Source organism: Cyphomyrmex costatus, unplaced genomic scaffold, assembly GCF_001594065.2.
Source record: "Cyphomyrmex costatus isolate MS0001 unplaced genomic scaffold, Ccosl1.0 scaffold245, whole genome shotgun sequence".
Taxonomy (NCBI): Eukaryota; Metazoa; Arthropoda; class Insecta; order Hymenoptera; family Formicidae; genus Cyphomyrmex; species Cyphomyrmex costatus.
The window spans coordinates 461,080-484,608 of NW_017276532.1; the positions used below are offsets into that span (position 1 = coordinate 461,080).

General features: G+C 43.8%; 1 protein-coding gene across 1 annotated transcript in view; it reads right to left on the reverse strand.

Annotated features, from left to right (window-relative positions):
* Positions 1–398: 398 nt before the first annotated feature.
* The window catches only part of sv (paired box protein shaven), a 99,909-nt gene continuing 76,778 nt past the window's right edge, over positions 399–23,529 (reverse strand). Inside the window, exons 5-11 of the mRNA XM_018540410.1 lie at positions 11,474–11,730; positions 5,529–5,614; positions 4,837–5,152; positions 3,365–3,463; positions 2,456–2,686; positions 1,733–1,828; positions 399–643 (exon numbers count right to left, since the gene is read on the reverse strand). Of these exons, the coding sequence (XP_018395912.1) occupies positions 399–643; positions 1,733–1,828; positions 2,456–2,686; positions 3,365–3,463; positions 4,837–5,152; positions 5,529–5,614; positions 11,474–11,730 (1,330 nt within the window). The remainder of the gene's footprint in view (positions 644–1,732; positions 1,829–2,455; positions 2,687–3,364; positions 3,464–4,836; positions 5,153–5,528; positions 5,615–11,473; positions 11,731–23,529) is intronic.

Genomic DNA, 23,529 nt, shown 5'->3' on the forward strand with positions numbered 1-23,529 from the left:
CAATACTCTGACGTGACCGTCACTCGCGGCAAGCTCATTTTGCGCGGAATCACGTCGCGCGCTCAATTAGATCAAATTCCCAAGTTCCGTCATTCATCTTGAACGCGATGGAATTTTAATCTCCGAGCGCAGCTAATTCTAGATTCGATTTAAAGTTCCTCGTCGCGAGCCATCCTTAATCTTCTTCTTCGGTACATTTCTTCCCTGTAGAGTCACCGATATCTTTCGCACTCCGAATCTTCCATTGCGCATTCCCAAAGCAGTTAAAAGGAGATCATTGCTTAATGTCGAGATGGTGTCTCTTCGTGATATGGCGTCCGTTGTCGCAGCTCACTGTCTTTCCGCTGATGACCATTCGGGGAACGTTCGGTTGAGAGTCCCGTCGTATGGTTCAATCATCAAGCCAGATAGAGGTCCGTCGGTGTGGCGGAGGTGTGGTCCGGCTTCGTGCAGGCGCTTCCGGTCGGTGAGGCCGCGCTGGCCCCGCTGCTAGCTCTGGTAGCCGCCAGAGGCGAACGACTAGCCACATCGGCGCTGCTTTCCGGACCACCGCTGGTACAACCGCCGCCGCCGCCGCCGCCGCCGCCGCCCTGCTGCGACGTATGAGTGGACGTGTCTCCGTTGCAATAGTAGTACGTGGAGTCTGGAATGAGAAGCGATTACGTTCATCACGCATAGAATTTGTGGGTTTCTCTATACCTGCGTATACAATGCCCTATAGCTGTTTAACATTTTGCAGGCTCGATTTAATGTCGTATTCGCGAATGAAGTATCCGCTTGCGTACAGCAACACTCCTATATATTTTACGTTTTACGCGCAATTTTGTAACGTTGCATATTCAGCCGGGTTTTTGCCGCAACAACTTTTCCCATTCTGTCTATATATACATGCGCACATCGTGTATCGCGTAGAATTAAGATGGAATAAATTTCCGCGATGCGCCTATCTAATTTTCGCGTTTAATTATAGGCGTTCACGTAACGCTCGCGTGGAATATTAAGAACGAGGAGGAATAAGTTGGAGCGGTATACGCGGGGGGGAAACGGGCGGGAGCGCGTTGCGATATCGCAAACGGATCTATATTACGTGTTACGAGGTACGGGTTAGCAGCGTATCGCGTGTCCGATAAGAAGGAAAAAAAAAAAGAGGTTTATTATTCTATTCGTTTCTGCACGCGCGATGCGCACTCTCTTCTGTGCTTGCACCTCGAGGTATAATCGCGATCGCTTCCTAATGCCGCCAATCTTGTACGTTATGAAGGATAGGCGTTGAATCGGGGGTTATATATTATAGAACCGGACGAAGAGAACGCGACGTGGCTTCGATGGGGAACTAGTTCGATGTTATCTGATATGAATCGAATTGCAGCTCGCGTTAACGAGGAACGAAGGTATAGGAAGAGTTCTATTTAGATCGCGGAGGTATTGTGTCCGCGTGCGCGGAGTTACGTGAGCGTAACTATAAGGAATAAAGTTTTTTTTGCCGGCCGTATCTTCGTATATCGCGTACGTGTATTTAATTCCTACGGGATAAATAAAGAATACGGCTGCCTTTCACGCGGTTTATTACCTCGAACAAGTCGATTGTGTAACGGCCGGCTGACCATTTCTCCTCTCCATCTACCATCGTTATCAACCCTGGCGTTACCGAAATCTATCGGCCTATTTTCCTAGTATTTTCATATTTCGATAACCCTAATCTAATCGGTACTCATACTCACTGTTTACTTACTGAGCAACCCGCTTGTCGCTGCTCCATAACCATAGCCGCTGTACGGTGCACTTGAATATTGGGAATATGCAGCGCTGTACGCGTAGTCGCCACCACCTAAACAAAAGTCGACGATAAGTTAATTAGGGTGGGTTGACAGTGTCGACGTTTCTAAAATTAACACATTATGTTAATATCTGAATTAATTTTCAAAACTGGTCTCGCAAGTATAGACTTGCGCGAAAGTGCACTAACGAAATAAATTAGATTTCTCGCGTACAATTTAACTTTGTAGACTGGAAACATGTGGGCTTGTGATAATAGGCTCGTTGTTATTCAACCGAAATAATGGTTATTGTTATAATTGATGCCAAACGATATAACTGCAGAAATTCTCTTTAAAAAATAAAAGTATCGATACAACAAAGTACGAATAATGATTTACTTGTATATAAGTATAGCACACAAGAATAAACGATTTGTTATTTTTAATTACATGTCGAGTAAGAATAACATCATCACAGTATCCTTCATTGGTATATATGATTTTCTCTCCAATGGATAAAACCCACCCTTCCGACAAAACTGTTGATCGCCCCGAATTCATGGTAAATCAGCGCTCCTCAGACAGAGCTCTGACTTACCCTCTGAACGTACCGCCGAGCTCGATTCAACCCCCGAAGGGTATAAGGGCGCGCTTGTCCTTGACGAGCGGTTAAGCAAGCGGTTTTTCATTGTACTCACCGGTGGCGTAGTGTCCGAAACTTGGAAGCATCGTCGAGTACGGCGGTATCGCAGAGGCTACCTGGGGCTGAGAAACTGGCGGCTGCAAGACCGTCAGTCCGGGATCCCCTCCGGGGGTGTTGGGGGCCGCGGGGGTGGCGTTTGTCTCGTTCTGCAACGAAATCGGGGGACTTTGCTCGCCCCCACCGGCCCCCACCCCGACATACGATACTGCGACGGTACTGCTCTCTGCTATGGCCATGCACAACACAACACAACATTCGAATCAAGCACTAGCTAACGATCAGCGCCTTACGTCTAAAGCTTAATTAAACTGTTCAGGTGGGGATTTGGGAAGGAAATTAGGATTTGGAATCTTGTTTATTAATCGCTTTGGAATTACACACCTTTTACAACGGATACTTTTGTTCAAATCTCTTTTTCACTCCTTTTGTTTCTTTATGATTCTCAAGTTGATGTACATGATGACGTTTTAAAAAGTTAACAGAAATTTTAGTTTTCTGAGAAACTAGATTTTATACAGACAAAAATTAAGAATGGACTATTTCCATTTTGTTTAAACGTAAAATATAATAAAAAAAAAGCAACAATAAATAAGAGAAAGAAAAAGAATATTATCTTTTTGCAATGTGTCTCTTGTATACATTTTCTTTAGATTCGTTAGAAAATATAAATGGTTATCACATGGGTATAATAAAGGATTCTTCTGGAGAACAGGAGGTACCGCATTGATCTCGCGGTAAGTTAATACCATTCAAACACTCGACGTGGTAGTACACATTTAACATGTGGACGTATTAGTTGGACACGCGCATATCTGAGAGAGGCTCAATAAAACCTTATGCTCAGCGAAACAGGTGTACATGACTCGGCGCGACCGTAAGAGAACTAAAGAGGTGGCGAACTCACCGGTGGTGTGGTAAGGAGACATGTTAGCCCCGTCCAATGTTTGGCTCAATTTTAGTTCTTGCATCGTCAGTGGCGCGAGCGGCGTCAAAGTACCACCTGCTATTAAGGGATCCCCATTTTTCCGTTATTGCGGTTCTCGTATCGTCGACGGCCAATCAAGGCGGAACGTTAAAAAGTTTCATCGTGGAGAAAGTCCATATATTTTTAGGTCGAGGATGCATTACTTGTAAAAATCATTGTGTGAAGGAAAGAACGTTTAGCTGCCGCGCAGCTAATTTCTTCGCGTTTACACAAACGTATATAATATAATAGATATAAAAGTTCAAAAGAACACCCCTCCCACATACATACACCCTTGGCCGATTTAACACTTTAAGCGCGATTTAACTGCTACATATTAACGAGTGCAGCAAGCCATGCGATTGCGACTCGGACCGTTTATGTTATTCTTCAAAAATACTTCGATCCGGGGCGAAGATTCTCGATTGAATTTCATGAGATGAAGCCGCCGTTACACGCCTCGCTTCGTCCATTCCGAAAAGCACCGATCAGGAGAATTCGCGGCGCGACGCGGCGTGACCGAGTTGCTCGCAACACGTGCCACCGGAGAAAGTTCCGTTCATGTGTTGTGCACCACGTTTGGCGCAGTTATATACTTCTCGATACTTCGTATCCGTCTATATACGTTCCACCGTTGATCGACCGCCTTTAAACGGCGTAAGAAAAGTAGTAAGAGCGAAATGAAAAGTGGAAGAATGAAAGAAAAAGAGCGTGATAGAACGAATGAATATGTAGATGTAACGTATATTATATATGTATAGGGAGAGGATACAGGTAAACAGATCCGCGAACAAGAGATTTCGGCGGTACCATTTAGTATAATAGATAAAAAGAGAGTGTTGTACAGACCAAGAGAGAGGGGAGATAGAGAAGAAAGAAAGATGCTAGTGAGAGAAGTGAGAGCGGTATTCCCCAAAGCTAAAAACGCCGAACCACCGTGTGGAGCCTTCCGCCACCTCTTCTCCTACCGCTGCTCAGTACAGCTCATGCATTATTAAAGCCATGTATTTAGCCGATATGGGTATGCAAAGCAAGACGTAAGCCGCAATAATAAGCGTACTGAGAGGAAACGAGAGAGGGTGGGAGAGAAGAGAGAGAAAGAGAGAGAGAGAGAGAGAGAGAGAGAGAGAGAGAGAGACAAAGAGAAAGAAAAAGATAGAGAGATAGAAAAAGGTCTTCGGTGCAATGAGAGAGTAGAAGGATAGGAAGCGAAGGTGGAGGAATGGAACTTGGTGCACACGGCGTTATACGTGCAAGAGGTTGTGGTGTACACACTATCTGGGATTTCCGTGCGAGGGGAGGAACGGCAGAGAAAGAGACAGAGGGAGCACACGCTTCACGGGGGCTGAGGGGGTGTTGGAAAGTGTCGGAGGGTGCCGGAGGGTGAAAAGAGAGGGAACAAGCACGCTCACCTATGGTGCCCCCTATGGGCGGGGTGTAGAGATGTGGCGTTTGCGCCTGCGTCATCGTGCTGATGGTGCCCAGGGAGTCGTACAGCTCGGCGGAGGTGGCAATAGCGTTCCCGGGGAATCCACTGTGTTCGTAATAACCGCCGCCTCCGCCGTTGCCGCCGCCAGTGCCGCCGCCGCCACCACCGCCACTGCCGCCATTTCCACCGCCGCCGTTTCCACCGCCGTTTGTACCGCCGGTCGTACCGCCGCCTCCGCCGCCACCAAGCTCGCTCAAGAGCTTGTGCTCGTCCTTGATGCTCCATTTACTCGACCACAGCTGCAACATAGACCGGCGAAACCTGAAGTCGAAGTTCGCGAGTTGGAGGGACATCCGAGAACAAGCGCCAAGATTGACTTGAATGTTGTAGCTCAGCCCATTTGGGTCCCCCGATTACTGCAAGTGCTGGCCGAGAGTTACGCGAATATTCTATGAAACTTGGCTTGCTTTTGATTGATTAGGGCATTTTAATGGAGATATATATATACATACTATCGGACTTGATTTACGCCTGAGAGAGAGAGAGAGATTTCAATCTTATTCGATCCCAATTACCTATACGATAATATAGACAGTCTATTGTGCAATTTATTTTAATAACAAATTACTATCGAAACATATTCTACTACTTAAAAAATTTCTTCTCGATACTTACGTTTGAATACAATTGATCGCCATTGTAGTTGTTCCTTTGCCTTTTCAAATCGTTATCGGCGTGGTCGTTCAGGTCGCGATTATCATCTGTAAAAATTTCAACAACTGTCAGAAGCAGAATTCTTTTTTTAATTCGAGGCAACATATCGCGAGTATGCATCGTCATGCAATATTAAATGTCAGTAGTGATTCCAATATTAGAACAACGTACAGAATGCTCGATGAATGTTATTTCCATCGGTGTGTATCTCGAATTTGATAATTTCGAAACGCGAGAGAAAATGGATCAGCGACGAACTAACGGCACATCAACCGGTGCGATCGCATGTACAGTCATCCACCCACACGCGGATCGGGTCCTATAACGCGGCCGGTCTCTCTCTCGTATTACCCACGAATCAAGACACAAATTAAACGTGGCCGGCCGAAACTAAATTGAATCTGTCGAGGGCAGGATGAGCGGCGCGGTATGGCTCGCGCGCGTAGACGGCGTATGGCATTGATAGATAGAGAAACAATTTCGATTCTATTATATGTCTTTATTATCTCCCGGTCGTCCCGGCGGTTTAATATAGGAACAGGCACGTGGGACGAGTGTCGTTATTCCGGTGCTGAGGGTGTGGGCATCGCGAACCCTTGCCGGGGATGAGGTCGTGAACGGAACCGACCGGTGAGAGGTATAGGGATGGACGACGAAAAAGGGGGCAAGAGGGACAACAGTACGGACGTAACGTCGGTTGGTGGGGGTAGATAGTCCAACGTTCTGGGGTATCTCGAATAATTAAATGACCATCCGAGGGTGGGACGAGTGGAGTACGCCTAGCATAGGGCTCGTTAAACCTCCCTGTCAAGTTGTGATTGTCCGGCCGGTCGAGAGCGACGATCCCGACCATTCGAGCGGCAGGGTTTGTTCCTGGACCGCTATAAAACCCTCGTTTCAAACACCGGCAGCGCCACTGCGCCCCGTGCGCTCCCACTTGAATTTTACGATTTGATCGGCCGAGTTAATCGCGGCCGCGCTATGCCGCGGTATATAGACGCGTTGCGATACAGTTTTACTGGAGTTTAGGACACTTCCTGCGGAGGATATCGCGCAGTTCCACTTTAGTAATCGAGATTGCACGTGAATCGAATTCGAGTAATGAGTTAGTAAAACGATCGTCATATCTAAAGGTTTTATTGTCTTGTACGTTTTTTATTTTCCTTTGTATTTTTTGGCTGCACATTACAGTGTCGAAAAGTCAATCAAATCGCACTCAATGGAGTGTACTTTTACGCGAATCAAAGTTTGCAGAAGTTTCGAGAGAAGAGTCGCTTCTCTCAATCGATTTGACAACGAATGAATTATGTCGCGCGGAAGGAAGGTCAGCGCGTCCCCCGAAAAAGAGCAGTAAATCGAATAACTCGATTGATGCTCAAGAGGGCAAGGCACACGCTTGTACGAGCGAGCGGGCGAACGTTCTCTCGATCGCGTTATTCGAAAGCAATTGAGTCAATGTTAAGCAATACAATACACGGGTAATAATGGACTTTGGGGCGAATCTGGCCCCGCGGTGTATCCCCTACGTCCAGGGGATATATAGGGTGGGACACGCCGGGCTCTGGGATTCTGCATAGGGTCAGAAGCGCGCAGATGTAACGCGACAACAAACAGCCCCGATAGATTGCAATGCTTCCCTCGAGAGGTGGTTCGTAAATTCGTAATAAGCTCCGGGATCTTTGGAAATGTCTTGGCTCGCTCTCGTCGTAGATATAAATAATAGCGCGCTGGGACCGTTTCGATTTTTCTCGATCGACGAGTCTCAAATTGTAGGAACATCGGAATTCGCGAACTCGATACTTTATGAAGATTTTGGTATCAAATACAAACGCTGTACCATCATACGCTCTGATTTGACAACTCATAGAACCTTTGATTGTAATTTTTATGTATTCTGTCAAATAGACGGTTGATAATTTTTATCTATCTGCATTTAGAATTTTAAAATCACGAAACATTTTTTACAAGGCGCCTTATATATTATATTCTCTTACTGTACCAAATTGTAATGTATAACGCTTAATATTTAATTTTGTTAATCTTTGACACGATCGATCTTGAAAACTGAAATTTCGAAACATTTGTTACTTATTATCATTAATATTAATATATACAAATTTTACAACTATTATCGTGTTCATAAAAATTCCTTCCATCTTGAATGTACAGCGTTCGTATTTGATTAAAATAATTAAGTGAAATATGAGGATCTCCTTCAAAAGTCATGTGCAATCTAGCTGCTGCAAAAGAACGGCGTTTTCACCGCTGGAAAGTTGAAGAGGATTGAGGAGCGTTTTATAACACAGTTTTTCCCGTGCGAGCCTCTTGGTCAGAGGATTTCATTAAATTTGAGTACTTGCGGCTAGGTTAACGCGACGCTCGGTCGATTTTTACATTCTGACGCACAGCAGCGGAGGAACGTTCGAAACGATCGCCGTGTGCTCGCGCTCGTTGAAATTCCAGGCGGTTAGGAGATACGCGTACACGTATATACGTACACGCTGATGATCTCCCCGGAGGATAGGGAAGCTAATGTGTCGTCGGGGCCGAGGTAGAGAGGAAGCCGCCTGTGGTCTCTGTCGCTCTGTGAAGTTTATAATCTAATACCTACCCTCCTCTCGGCGCGAGCGCACGCTCGCAAAACATTGAGTGCTCTCACCGCGGACGCGACCACTTTTGCGGCCGCGTATCGCCGCTCTCATAATCCGATTATATTGAATTACCCATGTACCTATCGGCACACTGCGCGCCGCGTTCCCGCGTACGAATCGATATACCTCGCCGCGAAACGCGCGCTCGCGGAATTTTGATCGAGCTCACGCGCGCGGTTTTCCTCGCTGCATCGCATCGCGCAACGCTGCGGCCTGCTCGTGTATACATTACCACGAAATAGGGGGAAAAAAAAATTAACGTCTCTTCCGCGCGGAATCGCACGACGATCATCTAATCGTTCCCGATGACACGGGTAGTGGATTAGAGAATTTCTTTTCGCTTCAGCATCTCGTAGAATGCGACATTATTTATTTCGCGACTCGCGGCGAATCTCTCCGCAAAGGGGTTTTCGCGACGCGGCACAGAAAACCTCTTGCGGAGCCAAAGCCCCGTTGTCGGTCACGTGTACGCGGCACGTGTCATGAATATTTCGGTCTGCGTTATTCACGCAATGACAGCAGAATGAATCGCAACACGTGCTCGGTGACGTTTGACTGATAACCTTGCAGTATATGCGGCTAATCTTGGTTTGCTTGGGGCAATGAGTGCTCCAAGTGACTCGATCATTCGCAAACGAGCACGTATGACTAGAAAATGTATGGCTCGAAACATATGTCCTAATAGACAAATTTCTACATCGGTCGTCCGTACGCAAACAATGTCGTCATATTCTATTTTTATCATCTATCCTAATTATACACATCGCTCGATGTTATTATGAGAAATTACGTGATATAAATGAGTGTAAAAAATCACTTGTAACGACACTCATTACAAGCTGTAAATTCTGTAACTTTATCTCTGTATGTCTCTCTCCATTTGGTAAGCAATTCAATAAAATACAATATAATACGATTGCATAAAATACAAGAGAGACCGGGACTCGTTGGCACAAGAGACAAGTTAGCATTGCGTATTTTTAAATTCTTTAGAATGGAAACTTACTCTAAACCAGGCCTGTCTAATTTGAGCTCCGGAGCCAAAACGCGAAGCCATCGACGTAAACAAATTCAATGTAAGTAAGATTTCAGACTGTAAAGTATTGATATAAAAGCGTCAACACTTAGATGCGTATCAACCCTTAAAGTCTCAAAAATCTTATCCATATTGAGTTTTTTTGCGTCGATGGATTTGCATTTTTTGGCTCCGGAGCTCAAATTAGACAGGCCTGGTTTAGAGTAAGTTTCCATTCTAAAGAATTTAAAAATACGCAATGCTAACTTGTCTCTTGTGCCAACGAGTCCCGGTCTCTCTTGTATTTTATGCAATCGTATTATATTGTATTATATTGAGATATATATAACAATAACTTGTTATATAATAAAATATTTCTATTTTAATATTTCTATATTAAAGTAAGCTAAAACTGTCTATATACATTCAGAAAAAAATATAGCACTAGATAGTACAATTGGAGAATGCTCTTCTACAAATAATAATACAAATAGGGATAGAGATAATTTGTAATAAATGAGTCTAAAAAATTGTTCTAAGAAACTTGTCTCAAATCAATTGACAAACTGCTTAAGGTTGTAAAATATTGCAACATTAACAAAGTCTAAAAGGTGTAATAGTTTTAAATAATTTTGCCAGAATATTTTATGACAAATTGTAGAAAACATGTACAATTATTGTAAAGCAGTTTATTTTTTATGTTTAAAGTAAAGTGAACAAATTGTATTTATAATGACTATAAACTATATAAATGATAAAAGAAGCAAAACATTATTACAAATTAATGTTAGTTGTTTTTAATAATAAGAATATTTTATAGAACACTGCAATAACGCAATAATTTAACTAAATTTTATAGTATAATTTCATTATCAGTGTGTAATAAGTTACTCTTAGGACGACTGTTACCAACGCCGATTAACTTAATCGACGATTAGTCCATTGGAATTGACCAATCGCGTCTGTCGTCAAAATTAAATGATAAATGCGATTGGTCAATTCCAATGTACTAATCGTCGATTAAGTTAATCGGCGTTGGTAACAGTTGCCCTTAATATATTATAATTATTTAAAATATTGTAGAAAAATGTTTTATTTTTTATTAATAAAATTTATTTGTGTGTTTGTTTCACAGAGTCACAATTTTTGTGTTCGCATGACAAAATAAATTTCCTACAAAATTGTAGCTAATCTGTATATTTTCTACTTTTCATTATGTTACAATTTAAAATTATTTAACTGATAAAATTAAGTCTACAATATTCTATTAGTTTTTTCCGAGATATTTTTCTCAGTGTAGTAATTGATATTTGTTTTTCTATTACAACTAACAACATTTTACTATTTGATCATTACAAAATTACTAAACAATTTTTACTAAGAAATATATTGTATGCATATGGTTTCATTTCTATTATATTTTTATAAATTTAATATGGAGTTTATCGTAGAAACAACTTAGACTTATTAATTTATTTCAGTATCGAAACAAGTTAACTACACAATACAGTACATTATATTTACTGCAAAGGAATTATACAGAATCATTCCTGGCACGAAAATGTATAGAGACAGGTTCTCTCTATCACGTCACAGTACATTTTAATGATGATAATTAATTGTTTTAAAAATCTAATGTCGAAATCATAAAAATTATGCTAACGATAAGTAAGGCGAAAATTTGAATATTCAAGAGTGAGACAATGAGGGCGCACAAACGAGCACCGATAATGTTTACAAAATCATTGTATGTAGTACTGAGGTCTAATTATAAATCTTTGCGAAATTGATTTATATTTTATGTCACGTTACCGAGCCTATAACAACGATATAATAATAACATTTAAAACTTATATACATCGCGTCTTTAATTTTTACAAGCGGCTAATTTTTATAAGTTACTGCATCTCATACCGATCCATATTTGTACGAACAATTATTCAATCTCAAGTATTACAGCGTTACGTAAAAATATACGCTACTATTCAATTTATATAGCTGCAATAGTAATAACATTTCTTTCTGATGCACGTTATATCGTGCCACGCTGTTTCGCTTCGAGATTTCTGCAAGTTCAGTTGCAATTCGATATCTCAACTACAGCGATCTCGTTGGCGATAATAAGCGTCGGATTCAGTATTGAATAATGTTACACGATGACAGAGCATAATTGGTATGAGAAGATGCGAACGAAGAGGCAAGGTCAGCAACACGAGCGAAGAGAGCTGCGAGTGACTCACCGTCAACGCTGCGTTTTCTCTTGATGCTGTTGCCATTGGGATCCTGATGGTGCGCCGGGATGCCCAGGATGCCACTGATACTGTAGGCGTTGGGAGCGGTGGCAGCTGGATGACCTGCTGCCGTCGCAGGTGCATGTGCTATCACCGACACGGAACCGCCCGATCCCGGCTGGCCTTGCTGTTGACCTTGCTGCTGTTGCGCCTGCTGTTGCTGATGCGCGTGCTTCGCCTTCTCCGCCGCCTTGTTCCTCACGATCCTGCGAACAATAGATCGGACATTGTATAACAAAACCGCCATGTCACCAAACCGAGAAACGTCCTGCTCCTTTTTCTTTCTCTTTCTCGATTAAAAATTGGAATAATTCCCAGCGGCTGGTGATAAATCGCAACTTCGACAGTCGATTTGGATCTCATTGAAAACGCTTTCGGCAAAGTAGACACATCTGCGCTGCGCGCGCGAGCTGCGTATCTATTAATATACAGTGACTTCATAGTGCAACAATAGAGTGGCACAAAGTACCGATTGTTAATTCCAAGTCCGTCGGGCGCAGAGCGATTCGCGTTCGAGATTGATGATGAAGCTTGGCATTGTTACGAGACAAGATCTTCCTGTTGCGAGCGCGCGCGCGATACAGAGCAGCGCGGCTTGACTCTTGAGCGGTGATAAACGGAGATCAAGATATTGAACGATCGGTCGCAAATCACGCACGATCGCTACGAATTACCTGAATTGTGCACAATACACAAAAATTTTCGGGGGAATAATTTGATAAAAATCAATATATCTTATATTTTTATAAAAGGATACCTAAATATTTCCCCCAAAAGTGATCTCTTTTCGTTTCTTCCATCGAGTGTCTATTGCACTCAATGCGGAAGAACGAGTTGCTATACGACGAAAAGTAACGATTGTTCATTCCAATTCCATCACGGTCGATCATAAATCCTGAGATCACCGCTTAGAGCGCGAGGCTACGTCTGCTTGACTTTACCGAGCGATAACCGACGGAGCCGCCCTATACGGTGCTGATCCGCGAGTCACGGGTTACACGATGATTAATTACGATTACGCGGGTCACTTCGCCAACGATCATTCTTCTCGACTCCGATGTACAACCTAGACCTACCTACCTACCGCGATCACACACCTTCACTTGTACGAACGTGTGCCCGTCGTTGCACACGTACGATGAGCGAGACGCGAATCGTTTCATTATTGTTATCCGCTACCTTCGAATAGCTACGTGACTTTGCGGAACTTGGCCGCATCGTATCGTAATCGCATCGAGGGAGAGCCGCCGCGCCACCGCGGATGTAACGGAGTGGCCATCTCGACTCTCCCTTTTCTCCCTCCGTCGAGTACCGGGCGTATGCACTGGCTGCTTATTATCCGTGATATATTGCGCGTGCGGTTTCAATGGTCAGCCGCTCTCCCGACGTCGGTATCAATTATCTCGGCGAATATTCACGGTGGTGCGCTGTTAATCTCGCGCGAACTAAGTCATACACGTTTAGCAGCACCGACGATCGGCCGCGCTTAGAAATCCTCAAATAAGAGCTATAAAAGAACAACAGTCGCAAGAATGTCAAAAACGTAATACTTTCGACGTAACAGCCGACTTTATTCTCGTACAAGGCACATATAAAATAAGCTGACGTCTTCGTCGGAACGCGCGCATCCTAGTGACGAATCGACAATGAACTCGTTTCTTAAGAGGCTCGTAACTTCGAGATTTTTATGCGACGATAGACACGTAGACTTGGGATTGTAGTATATTTCTCATATAAATGATCGGCAAAATGGCGTTTAAATTTTCATTCAATTCGTACTTTGGATTTCTCAGCAATACTTGTAATACAACTATCTTTCTTCTGTTAACGAGAATATCAAAAAGGTTACTGAAAATGTAAATTTCCGCGTAGAGTAATTCACTGAATTCACAAGGATGTAGTATACAACGTGTGGCACATATATATCTATCGCTTGGCCGTAGAACGTAGTGAATATCTACTCTTTTTCAACGATCATTCTTTTTCACCTCGTAATGCACTTTGGAGCGCGTCAGGTCAACGATTCCTCGCCGGGATGGGCCAGTACGTAATGGATCGACATTAAGTCCTTCGTTTCTGCCGTGGATGTGTTTGTGGGCTAGGTAATCGTGGGGGTGCGAGCAACGGCGATCAATCAGATGACACCTGTTGCCCAATCTCCCTCGTTCGTTCGCCACCTTCACCAATTCGCAACAATTAGCAGTGATCCTTATCAAGGTTAGACTCTAGGGTGGCCGTGGTACCAACGATCCTAAACCGACGAGTTATCGCGCGTCTCTCTCCGCACGTAGACATTTCACACGTGCAATGTAACTAATCGCTATCGTGTTTTTCGATAACGATAAACCTGATTAACTTGACATTACTCTCATTGCATTTATACTCTAATTAATTATTAATTAACGCAATTTTTTAATTTCTATCTTGAAAATATGTGTCTGTTGAACAGATCGACAAATAAAATGTCAAAAGGTATATTTAAGAAAATATTTATAAAGGCACAAAAAAAATTATTTCCACCGGTAAATATTATGGCAGCCTGATAAAAACGTGTTTGCTCACTATAATATGTAATTAGCGATGCGTTATTATTTTTCCGTGGTGAAATACGAGCGGTATTTCGTGAATGATGGAAATCAGACGCGTGGCTTCCGCGAAACGGCACGTAACGACTTTATTCGCCGCGCGGCGTAATGAATGTAATCGACGATCTAATAAATGCAACGGCGCCCGAGAAGTAATCCTTTTGCTACAACAGGTGGAGATTATATCGTAATACAGATGGTGCGAACCGTTGCGACACGGTACGCTTCGTTCGGCGAACGCGACCGAATGAACGAGAGCTCTCGCGTTAAAATTCATTGCGCGCCCGGGCCTCGCGGCACTCTAATTAACGTAATCCTTTGCGAACGTGCTCGTTATCGATGCATTGCTAAATATCAGCAGCCGGCTGGTAATTTTCTATGCCACTGATGGGGGATGGGGCAATTCGCCAAAGACTAATCGAATAGTTGCACGGTTTTACGCAAGTAGATCGCGATATGTTTTGTGTTAGCATTTTTGTGATGTTACGCTCGAAACATTGATACATAGATTATGAGTTAAAAAAAAAAAAAGCGATTATCGAAGATTTTTCTAAGACGAGAATGATTGGAGACATTTTGTTTATAATGCGGAACATTGATCCTTCAAGAAACTATCATTTTTGAAAGGGGAAGATTGTATATCGATTGTACGAAAACAAGGAATACCACTAAAGGGTATAGTCTGAGGTAGAGAGAGAGAGGGAGTCTTTTATGGACAGAGGTTGCCGGGAAAATAGAGAAGCGAGTGGATGAGAACGAAGTTCGTACGACGTAACCCCAACATTTTCCTGACGCTACAATGTTTCTCCCTTCGTGCTTGATTCTCCGCTCTTGTTCTTCTCTTTCCCTTTTCTTTGTCTCTTTTCCTCTCTTTCCCCTACCATTCCGGTACTTCATCTAATCATTGAGTGCGCCCTTTCTTCTGTGCTTTTCCCCGTGGCGATTCTCGTTGCGATCTGCGGCGCGAGACGATGCGAGCTCGACGGTTTCCAACACAGATTTCACAACTTGTTTTACTTCTTCCATCTATATAATTAAGCTTCCATGCTTAAACCTGATAAATTGCCAACAGTGACTTTACGAGAAAGAAAATGGCATTTGGTACATATTGCGATATACGAATAATCACTATCTGTTTTTTATAACATCGCGTACTGATCGTCGAAGAGTTTATATTTTTTTATTTGTAATTAAACATTCATTGTTTCATTTCCGCTGTTTGAATCTTGGCCGAAGTCGCGTTCAATAGTTGTGCACCGTAAAGTTAGCTAACCAACTCGCATTTTGGCGCGAATTTGCGAGTTTGCCATTGGGGGTTGCAAGTCTGTTGCTGGAAAATCATGCGATGGCTTTCGTCCGTGTTTGAGAGTAGGGAGAAGAAAGTCCCTCGATTCTTGACACGGCATGGGCACGAATACGGTACGAAGCGATGTTCTCCTTCGCTCTCACGGTTACGATGCCTAAGAGAAACCGGAGGTGGCGCCTCAGAGGAAGGCTTGGTAGAATTATGAGGGTAGAGCGTGTCGGGGGTGCCACGTGGGAAGAAGCTATGCCTCCCCTGGCGCCGTCAGATCGTTCCCCAACGGCCACTCTTGAACTAAACTGCTCCGCTACCTACCCTGAAGTGCCGTCTCCCACCATTCCAAAGTCGAGCTTCCTTGCCGTTCGCTTTAAGTATGTGGATGTCGCAGCCGCATGCCGCTTAAGTCTCGGGATTGCGTGTACTTAGAAATTTAAGAATAAGACGAATAAAATGAATTATTTACTTGCCATTTTAAAACTACGTTGCTTAAAACGCTAGAGAGAAGACGCAGATGGAAAATTAAACGAAACAAAAAGAAAAGTCATACAATTTTACTTTTATATGCACAACGCTAGTTTCTATTTTTTACCTCGCATTTTTATAATTGGGTGAGCAGTAATTTTGAAAAATACGTACACACTTTTCAAATAAACGAAGCGATAGAGAGAATGTAAATCATCGAGGTTACTCAAGCGCGTCTGGCGACTTCACGTCTCGAATACGTATAGTCGACAACGACGCTGAATAGTTTTTTTTTTATTGGTTGGAGCGAATTTATTTCTAACAAACCGATAGTAACTGCGGGAATATAATGGACGCGTCCGAACGCGTACAAATATTACACGAACTCCTATGATAGAAGTTTGTGCCCCCGTCACGGCTAGGAAAATCGTAGGCAGCAACTACGAGCGACGTTCCGAGAAAGCAGGAGATGAGTTCGGGTTCATACCACAGCTCTGGAACCACAAACTTTAATGTTGGCATTACTTTTATGCACGACTTTATGCCAAGTATCCCATCAAATATATGACCCGCACTCCCGCACGCTTTTCCCCAGGACGGAGAGAACATCCTTCTCCCTACTTACTTGATCCTGCCCCCCGATCGTCCCGCACTCACGGCCGCGCGGCTAAATTATTGCGAATAAAACTTTATACTCAAATTACCTCTACGCCAACTTTATCGCATTTCGCCGGCGTTGGGGCCGCCTAGGTTCTCCCGCCGCCACCACTGCTACCACCACTATCGTGGCGGCTTGTTCTCCGACCTCCAATGTTATCCTCTGTCGGGGGTTGGTGACTGGGCGGATTTAAATTCTCCTCTCACGGATCGAGATTAATTTCTTTGCCTCTCAAGCTCGGCCATCCACGCGGTTTAATCCTTTCGAGATGTTATTCAGCTAGTTACGTTACGACAGGATAGGTTTCTACTGATATTACTAAAGATCAATGATCTAACGACTAAGGAGAAGCATTCTAGATCGCCGACGGGCGTGGATCTCGATCATGGCGTGGGCGAAAAGAGGCGATCGATGGTTGTCAATGAGCGCGGATCGCTCGTTAGCGGATACGTATACATATGCTAGTCGATATCATGAGGGGATTTCCGGATTGTGATGCGAGCGCAAACGATCTGTAATTGTCAATTATCGTGCTCGTTAGGCGTCGGCTGTTATTGATCGCTTAAAGTGCTAGTGAATCTTGCATTGACCACGAGCGAAGAAAGAATATTTTACTAGCGCAACGAGAGAAAACAAGAGAGAAAGAGAGAGAAGGAAGAAGGAAGGAAAGGAAAGAGTAACAACGTTTCATTTCTCATCAACTTAAATCTTCACATATCCATTGTATGGATTATATGGAATGGTATAAAGCTGAAAAATTCATTTTGCAAATTTTATAATAACTATAAAAATTCTTGTAAATATATATTTACATTTAATGTAAAACGTAATATTAAAACATGTAATACTAAATTTTTTCCTACGATATCTTGAATTTTATACAGAAATTTGATCGCATCAAGTTTGCAGAACTTAGCAGTTAAATTGTTCTCTTGTAGTACGCCATTTACAAATAAACGTTGCTACATTTTACCGACGTGTCTGTTTTTACACGTCGTTTACCGCAGTTCCTTGCCGGCGCAGAAAATACGAATTCAGAAGTTCGAGCCAAAATTTCCATTGTTATTTTAATTTTTCGTAAATTCCAATTTGCGTCACAGCCATCGTGCCCCCAATATCCGGATAATAAAACGTCAATTCGTCCCGGTGCACTCGATGACAGATTCAAATAACTCTCTGGGTGCGCCATAGTTAAATGCGTATTAGGGTGCCTTGCGTTCTTGCGGTGTTAATGCGAAGCTTTAAAGTTATTACGACCCATTATATGCCGCGGCGGATTGCGAGAGATTTCAAGGGGCTTTCGAGGATTTAGCGGTCCCACGGCAGATGCTGCTCCGTCCATGGCCCACGAATAGTACCAGAACGGAACTCCTCTCTCGTTAACTCGAAGTCGAGAGAAGGATCGGGGGGTGGCGAGCACCCGAAGAGCAACGAGAAAGAGAAAGAAAGATAGAGATAGACAGAGAGAGAGAGAGAGAGAGGGAGGGAGGGTGGTGGAGGGAGGGAGAGGAAGAGTAAGATGGAGCCAGAAGCAGCGGCCAGAGTCGCAGAACTGTTCCGTCGAGCTGTAGACACAATACGGGGTTCGCTCCACGGCTATTGTACGCCCTTCAGAGCCGCACAATGGCTGGAAAAGGTGTATCCTGATATTCCGTCACCTCTCCTCCTCCAGTGTTGAGAAAGAGAGAAAGAGGAGGCTATAATATACTCTGAGCTACCTGGCGCTTCCAAGCGATACCAGCAAGGTGTGATTCTTAAACAAAAGCAACTCCCGCGACGTCAGAGTTCGCACTTCTTCTTGTTTATGCCGCGCGAAATTAAATTTTCGAAATACCCTGCGTTTTCGTACAATTTTTTTTTTTTAAATTATATTAATATTATATTCTTTCGAATTAACGTTTCAATTACGAAGAGATTAAGCATCTTTGGAAGTCACACGAGACGATGTCGCGCATCTTCAAAGGATATAAATATTTATAACATTTGTCTCTCTCCTAAAGTTATTTATTTTTATACATCTTATTTTTTATACTATTATATATTATATAATAAGAGAGACAAGAAGGTAAGATATATAAAATTAAATAATACATAAAATTAAATAATTCGCGCTCGAATTAGCGTTCAAAAAAAAAGTAGAGCGTGCTCTCGAAGCATCAAGTATGGATTAAAACGTACGATACATCGTAGTGCGCCATTTCGTGCCACTGTTGCCGGTGGCGCGTCTCAGTCATTTTGATGAAGTGTCCCCCCGTTGCTCGCACGTTCAGGATGAGTATATTATTATATCTAGGGACGCGCAGGGTGCATTGTCAAACGGCAGCTGCCGGCTCCGTATACACAACTATATTAACTGTGGCTATGCCAGCGTCCAACGACACAATAATCTACGTGTATACGCGCATATACCTACGGAAAGTGCACGGTGTGTTTGTGTGTTTGTTTGCGATGCCGTGTATCCCAACGACAAAAGCTACGCTCCCAACAATGATACTGGCGAGTCAACAGTCACCGACGATCCTCTAAGCACAATGTAACACGCGATTTATAATATATCGTTCCTGCACCGACACTTCTTTCCCCCCTCGAGACGGTCATGGGAAGTCAAGAGGATAGTGTGTATCCACTATTATGCGCACGATGATCAGGAATGTTATTCATATCCAAATCTGTCCCTCGCGTTTACCAGCATATCGCGTTGTTTAAAGCATTATGGACATATTCGTATAAAGTGAAAGTTAGATGAGATAAATAATAATTATCAATCTTTGTTTATATCACCGATTAATCATACACGTGAATAATACGTGGCGTAGGTCGTGGGAAATGACACTGCGATTTCGCTTTGCGATCATTCACTAGATCGATTACGGTACGATAATATACGTGATTCGACTTCCCTGTGATTATTACTCATCGGTGATGAGCAATTAATAGTAGAGTTTCGACGGTTCATTAACTTACCAGTCAATCGAATGACCGAGTAGATATTAAACACCCGCGTTTTCTCAAGTCATTCCGCAATAATAAATAGCAATCGCATTTTTCCGCTGTAAGGTGAATGGATTTTCCACTATTATGTATAAGAGCCAACGTGATCGACGGAGTATCCTCAAAGCCTTGGCTTCTGTCCGGTCGAGCAGTTTCAGCGGTACAATGTTCTCGAGCAACTTCGGTATTCCAGCTCTCGACCAGGAACAAAAGGGACGAAGCATTATGGGCTGGCAGAGTAGGCGACCATCCGGTTTCATTGCGGTTCCGTCTGTCCTCTGACGTTTCCACGGCAACCTGAATTTCGTGCGTCGTCGTCACCGCCGTATAGCTGCCGTCGCCGTCGTTGTCCTTCTTGTCGTCATCATCGTTGTCGTTGTCATTAATTGTCATTATCATCGTCGTTACCGTTGTCATCGTCATCACCGTCTCCGCCGTCAATGTCGTCCTTGTCATTATCGTCGTTCATATCTTGTCGAGGTACAACCTCAAAGTAGCAGCTCTCTCCATTTGCTGACGGAGGATACGGAGAACCCGTAATTGTAACTTCATTTGGGGCTAATTTTGGCCGGAGGGTATGATGAAACGCGGTAATAATTGCGTTATCCAGACAAAGGACGGTTATGGATACGCGCCGCCGCCACTGCCGGCGTTTCCAACGTGGAGGCACCATCCCCCAGATCCTCCGCCCACCCCCGAGGGTGCTGCTGTGCCGGATAATGTAGGAGGGCCTCCTTCCCTTTCGCTCCCGCGCACCGCAAATATGGCTGCTTTAACGAAGTCCACGACCATGGTGCACCATATTGTTCTCCCTACAGCCATGTGTGTGCCGTTATTCGCTTAAACACCAACATCCTATCGTCCTTCCAGGAGAGAAATCTTTGATTTTTAACTCGATATTCAAAACCATTCGAACCAAAATATTATTAAGTATCATTTTGTTCTGTTAAAAACTTATTAGAACAACGACGTTTTAAAACGACATCTTGGATTGTAATTTCTTCGAGTATATTCTCATATTATATTAAGATAAAACGTCATCAACGCAGATTTGTGACGAGAATTAGTTTTCTGTTAAGAATGCAAAATGGGAAACCAATCCCTTTGGTAGATGAGTTTAAGTCGAGATGACAAATACGACAATTTGACGGCTTCCTGGAGGAAAAGAGTCCTCCCGCGGTACTGCCAGTGGAATGGTAAATAAGCTCGTCGGGGGTAGGCAGAGTATTATTTATGGGGATGTAATTTAATAACCGAAAGATGAACAGGGAGATACAGCGGTGATGCCGGCCGGAAAGCCGAAAGTGGCATGAAAGTAACAGCCATCCCATTGGCTGTCCCTCTGTGTCCTTCTATATCTCCTCCAGGAGAACAGCCAGCCATATGGCCCGGGCCGCTCCTGCGCCGCCACCTCGGAGATTCCGGGGGTGCGAAATGATATGGAAGTAATGGAGAGCGAAGTGAAGCCGGTTGCGCCTCAACGGGAGATTGAGTCGTGCGATAGAAACGAAGCGACGCTGCCGCGCACCGGCACGAAAGAGCGATGACAGATTGATACAATTCCGGCGAGATTCGACGCGACAGATTTTCTGCCAACTGTTGTCGCCGCGCTGGTCATTACGTCGAATTAAAGTTACGACTGAAAATGTGATCGATCGTGCGGGGATCTCCGGAGATCGCTTTTAGATCTTATTCATCCTTCTATTTTAAATGGATCTTGTTGTGAATGGAATTTTAACTATTTCAATACTATTTGCAAAGTATGGAAAATAAGATCGGTATAACTGCGAAATTAATTATTAATGTTTCAAGGACAATTCCTTGGATCTTCATCACATAGAGAAGCCTCGAGCTCGAGCTTCTAATTCAAACATTGTCCAACGCTAGTATCCCGCGAACGAAGGATTCTCGACCGGAACAACAGGAAGTCAAGGGAGCGGCGGCTTCTTCCTTTGGCTCTGATATCGACTCTGTCGTAACTTGCGGCTTCGGAGGCGAATGCGAGAGGCACGCGAGAGCGTGACGTCGGGGGCTGCGTTGAGGAAACGAGAAGAAGGAGGCTCTGAACCCGGCGTAAAGCTCTCGGGCGAACCTCGCTCCTTATCGATCTGCTCCTGAGACTCCTCCGACTAAGAAGGAGGGAGAGAGAGCGAGAGAGAGAGAGAGAGAGAGATCGACACCAAGAAAGCAAGAGAGAGAGAGAGAGAATGGCTTGAGAGAGGGGCGGTGGGCCTTTGCGGGTTTGTATACGTGTAAGATAGACCTCGGTAGAAAGTCGCCTACTCGACCGTGACTCCGCAGCCGAAGCCGAGCCTATCAATATTTCCTCCCGAAATTCACCGTAGCTCCTTCAGCAATCCTTCTCTCTTTATATATTTTTTTCTTTTTTAGACACTCCCGACTTCATCTTTGTCGATGTCATATCCTCATAACAGATGCATTCGCTCTTTCGATAGTACACGGCATTTTATATGCCTTTGATATTCTAAATTATTTTCATCTCCCTTTTAATTACCGAACATATTTACATTAAACGAAATAATTATATTCTTTTGGTCCGTTAAATGTATTAAATAAATTGGGGACACGAAATTCCTTTTACTAGAAAATTCCTTTTACTACAAGAAAAAGAAAAGCAATTTTCGTAAAAACCATGCGAAGGAAACGTTCTTTTTTAATCACGACAAGCATTCTGCGTTTCATAAAGAGCGCGCAACGAGAACAATAGGAAGAAGTCGCTGCGTCGGCGTCTTTAACGAATAAAGAAGAGGCTCGGAACTGTTAGCGTCCAATCTTCTCTCCGTTTTTCGCCTATTTTTCCGCTCTCCTCAATCCTGTCTCATACACAGGATATATAACTGTTATTTTTCGCGAAAACCACTCCATTATTTCGCTCTTCTGGTCCGCCTTTTTTTACCTCGCACGACTTCCATGCTGCTCTTCTACTCTCGCTCCTTCTCTTTCTATCTTGCGTTCGCGGACGGTCTCATTTCGAAGTGCTCCGGCAAAGCAAGACAATACATTATATTAGCTGTATCATTATTTCTCCACCCCGAAGCTAGAAAAACCGGGACATGCTCATAATGGGAGAAATCTCGGTATACTACGCGCTCCGGTCGGTGATGCACCCAGTTCCTGTTTCTTCGCGGCGAAATCCCATTTGATATCGAAGACCATTCTCTCTTTGCACTCTTTTCTTTAAACTAACTTCCAGTTGCACCAAAGATTCGCCGATGAAAGCACGATTCGATATCGATTTGAAGATTTTCTTTTTTATTTCCTATTCTCTCGATCGTTTCTATCTCCAGTTCCCTTTTGCTTTACCAATTGTCTACTATTGTCGCAATGTTTGTTCGTGAAGCTTGTACGAGATAAAGTCGTAAAATGTCAATCTCTGCGCCGTCATGCCGTTTGGACGATTTTGCTTTCCCTTCTCGAGAAACTGCACCGTCATCTCAATGAGTTTCATGTCTATCTATCGGATAGAGACTATATTCACTTCGACGCTTTCCGGAATAGCAATTAAAGTCTTTCTTGTTATCAATCGTTATACAATTAGCCTGCGGGAGTACTGAGTGCGTGGGCATTTTCTAAAGGGACTGAAACGCGCGCGCGTTTCTATCCGTTGCTCGTCGAGCGGAAATGCATTTACTTGTACCGAATAGATAGGGCGGAAGGTTGCGGGTTCGGTGTACGTGAGTGGGTGATGGTACGTTAGATAGGTGCATGTAGATAGCGAGCGAGAAAGGTAGGTAGGTAGGTAGGTAGGTAGGTAGGTAAGTATCCGCGGAGTAAGTTTTTCCAGGCGATCTGCTCTCCGGATTCAGATCAATACCCGCCATCTGGGCCTCGAGTCAGGGGATAGGGACAAGGAGGAAAAGGAGTCGCGGTGGCGAGAAGGAGACCATGGCCGAAAAGAGGAGGCGAAAGCGAGAGGGAACGAGGAGTCAGGAGGAGGCGAGAGCGTGTGCCGGAGGTGGAGCCGGAGGTGGAGGAGTCACTCGAG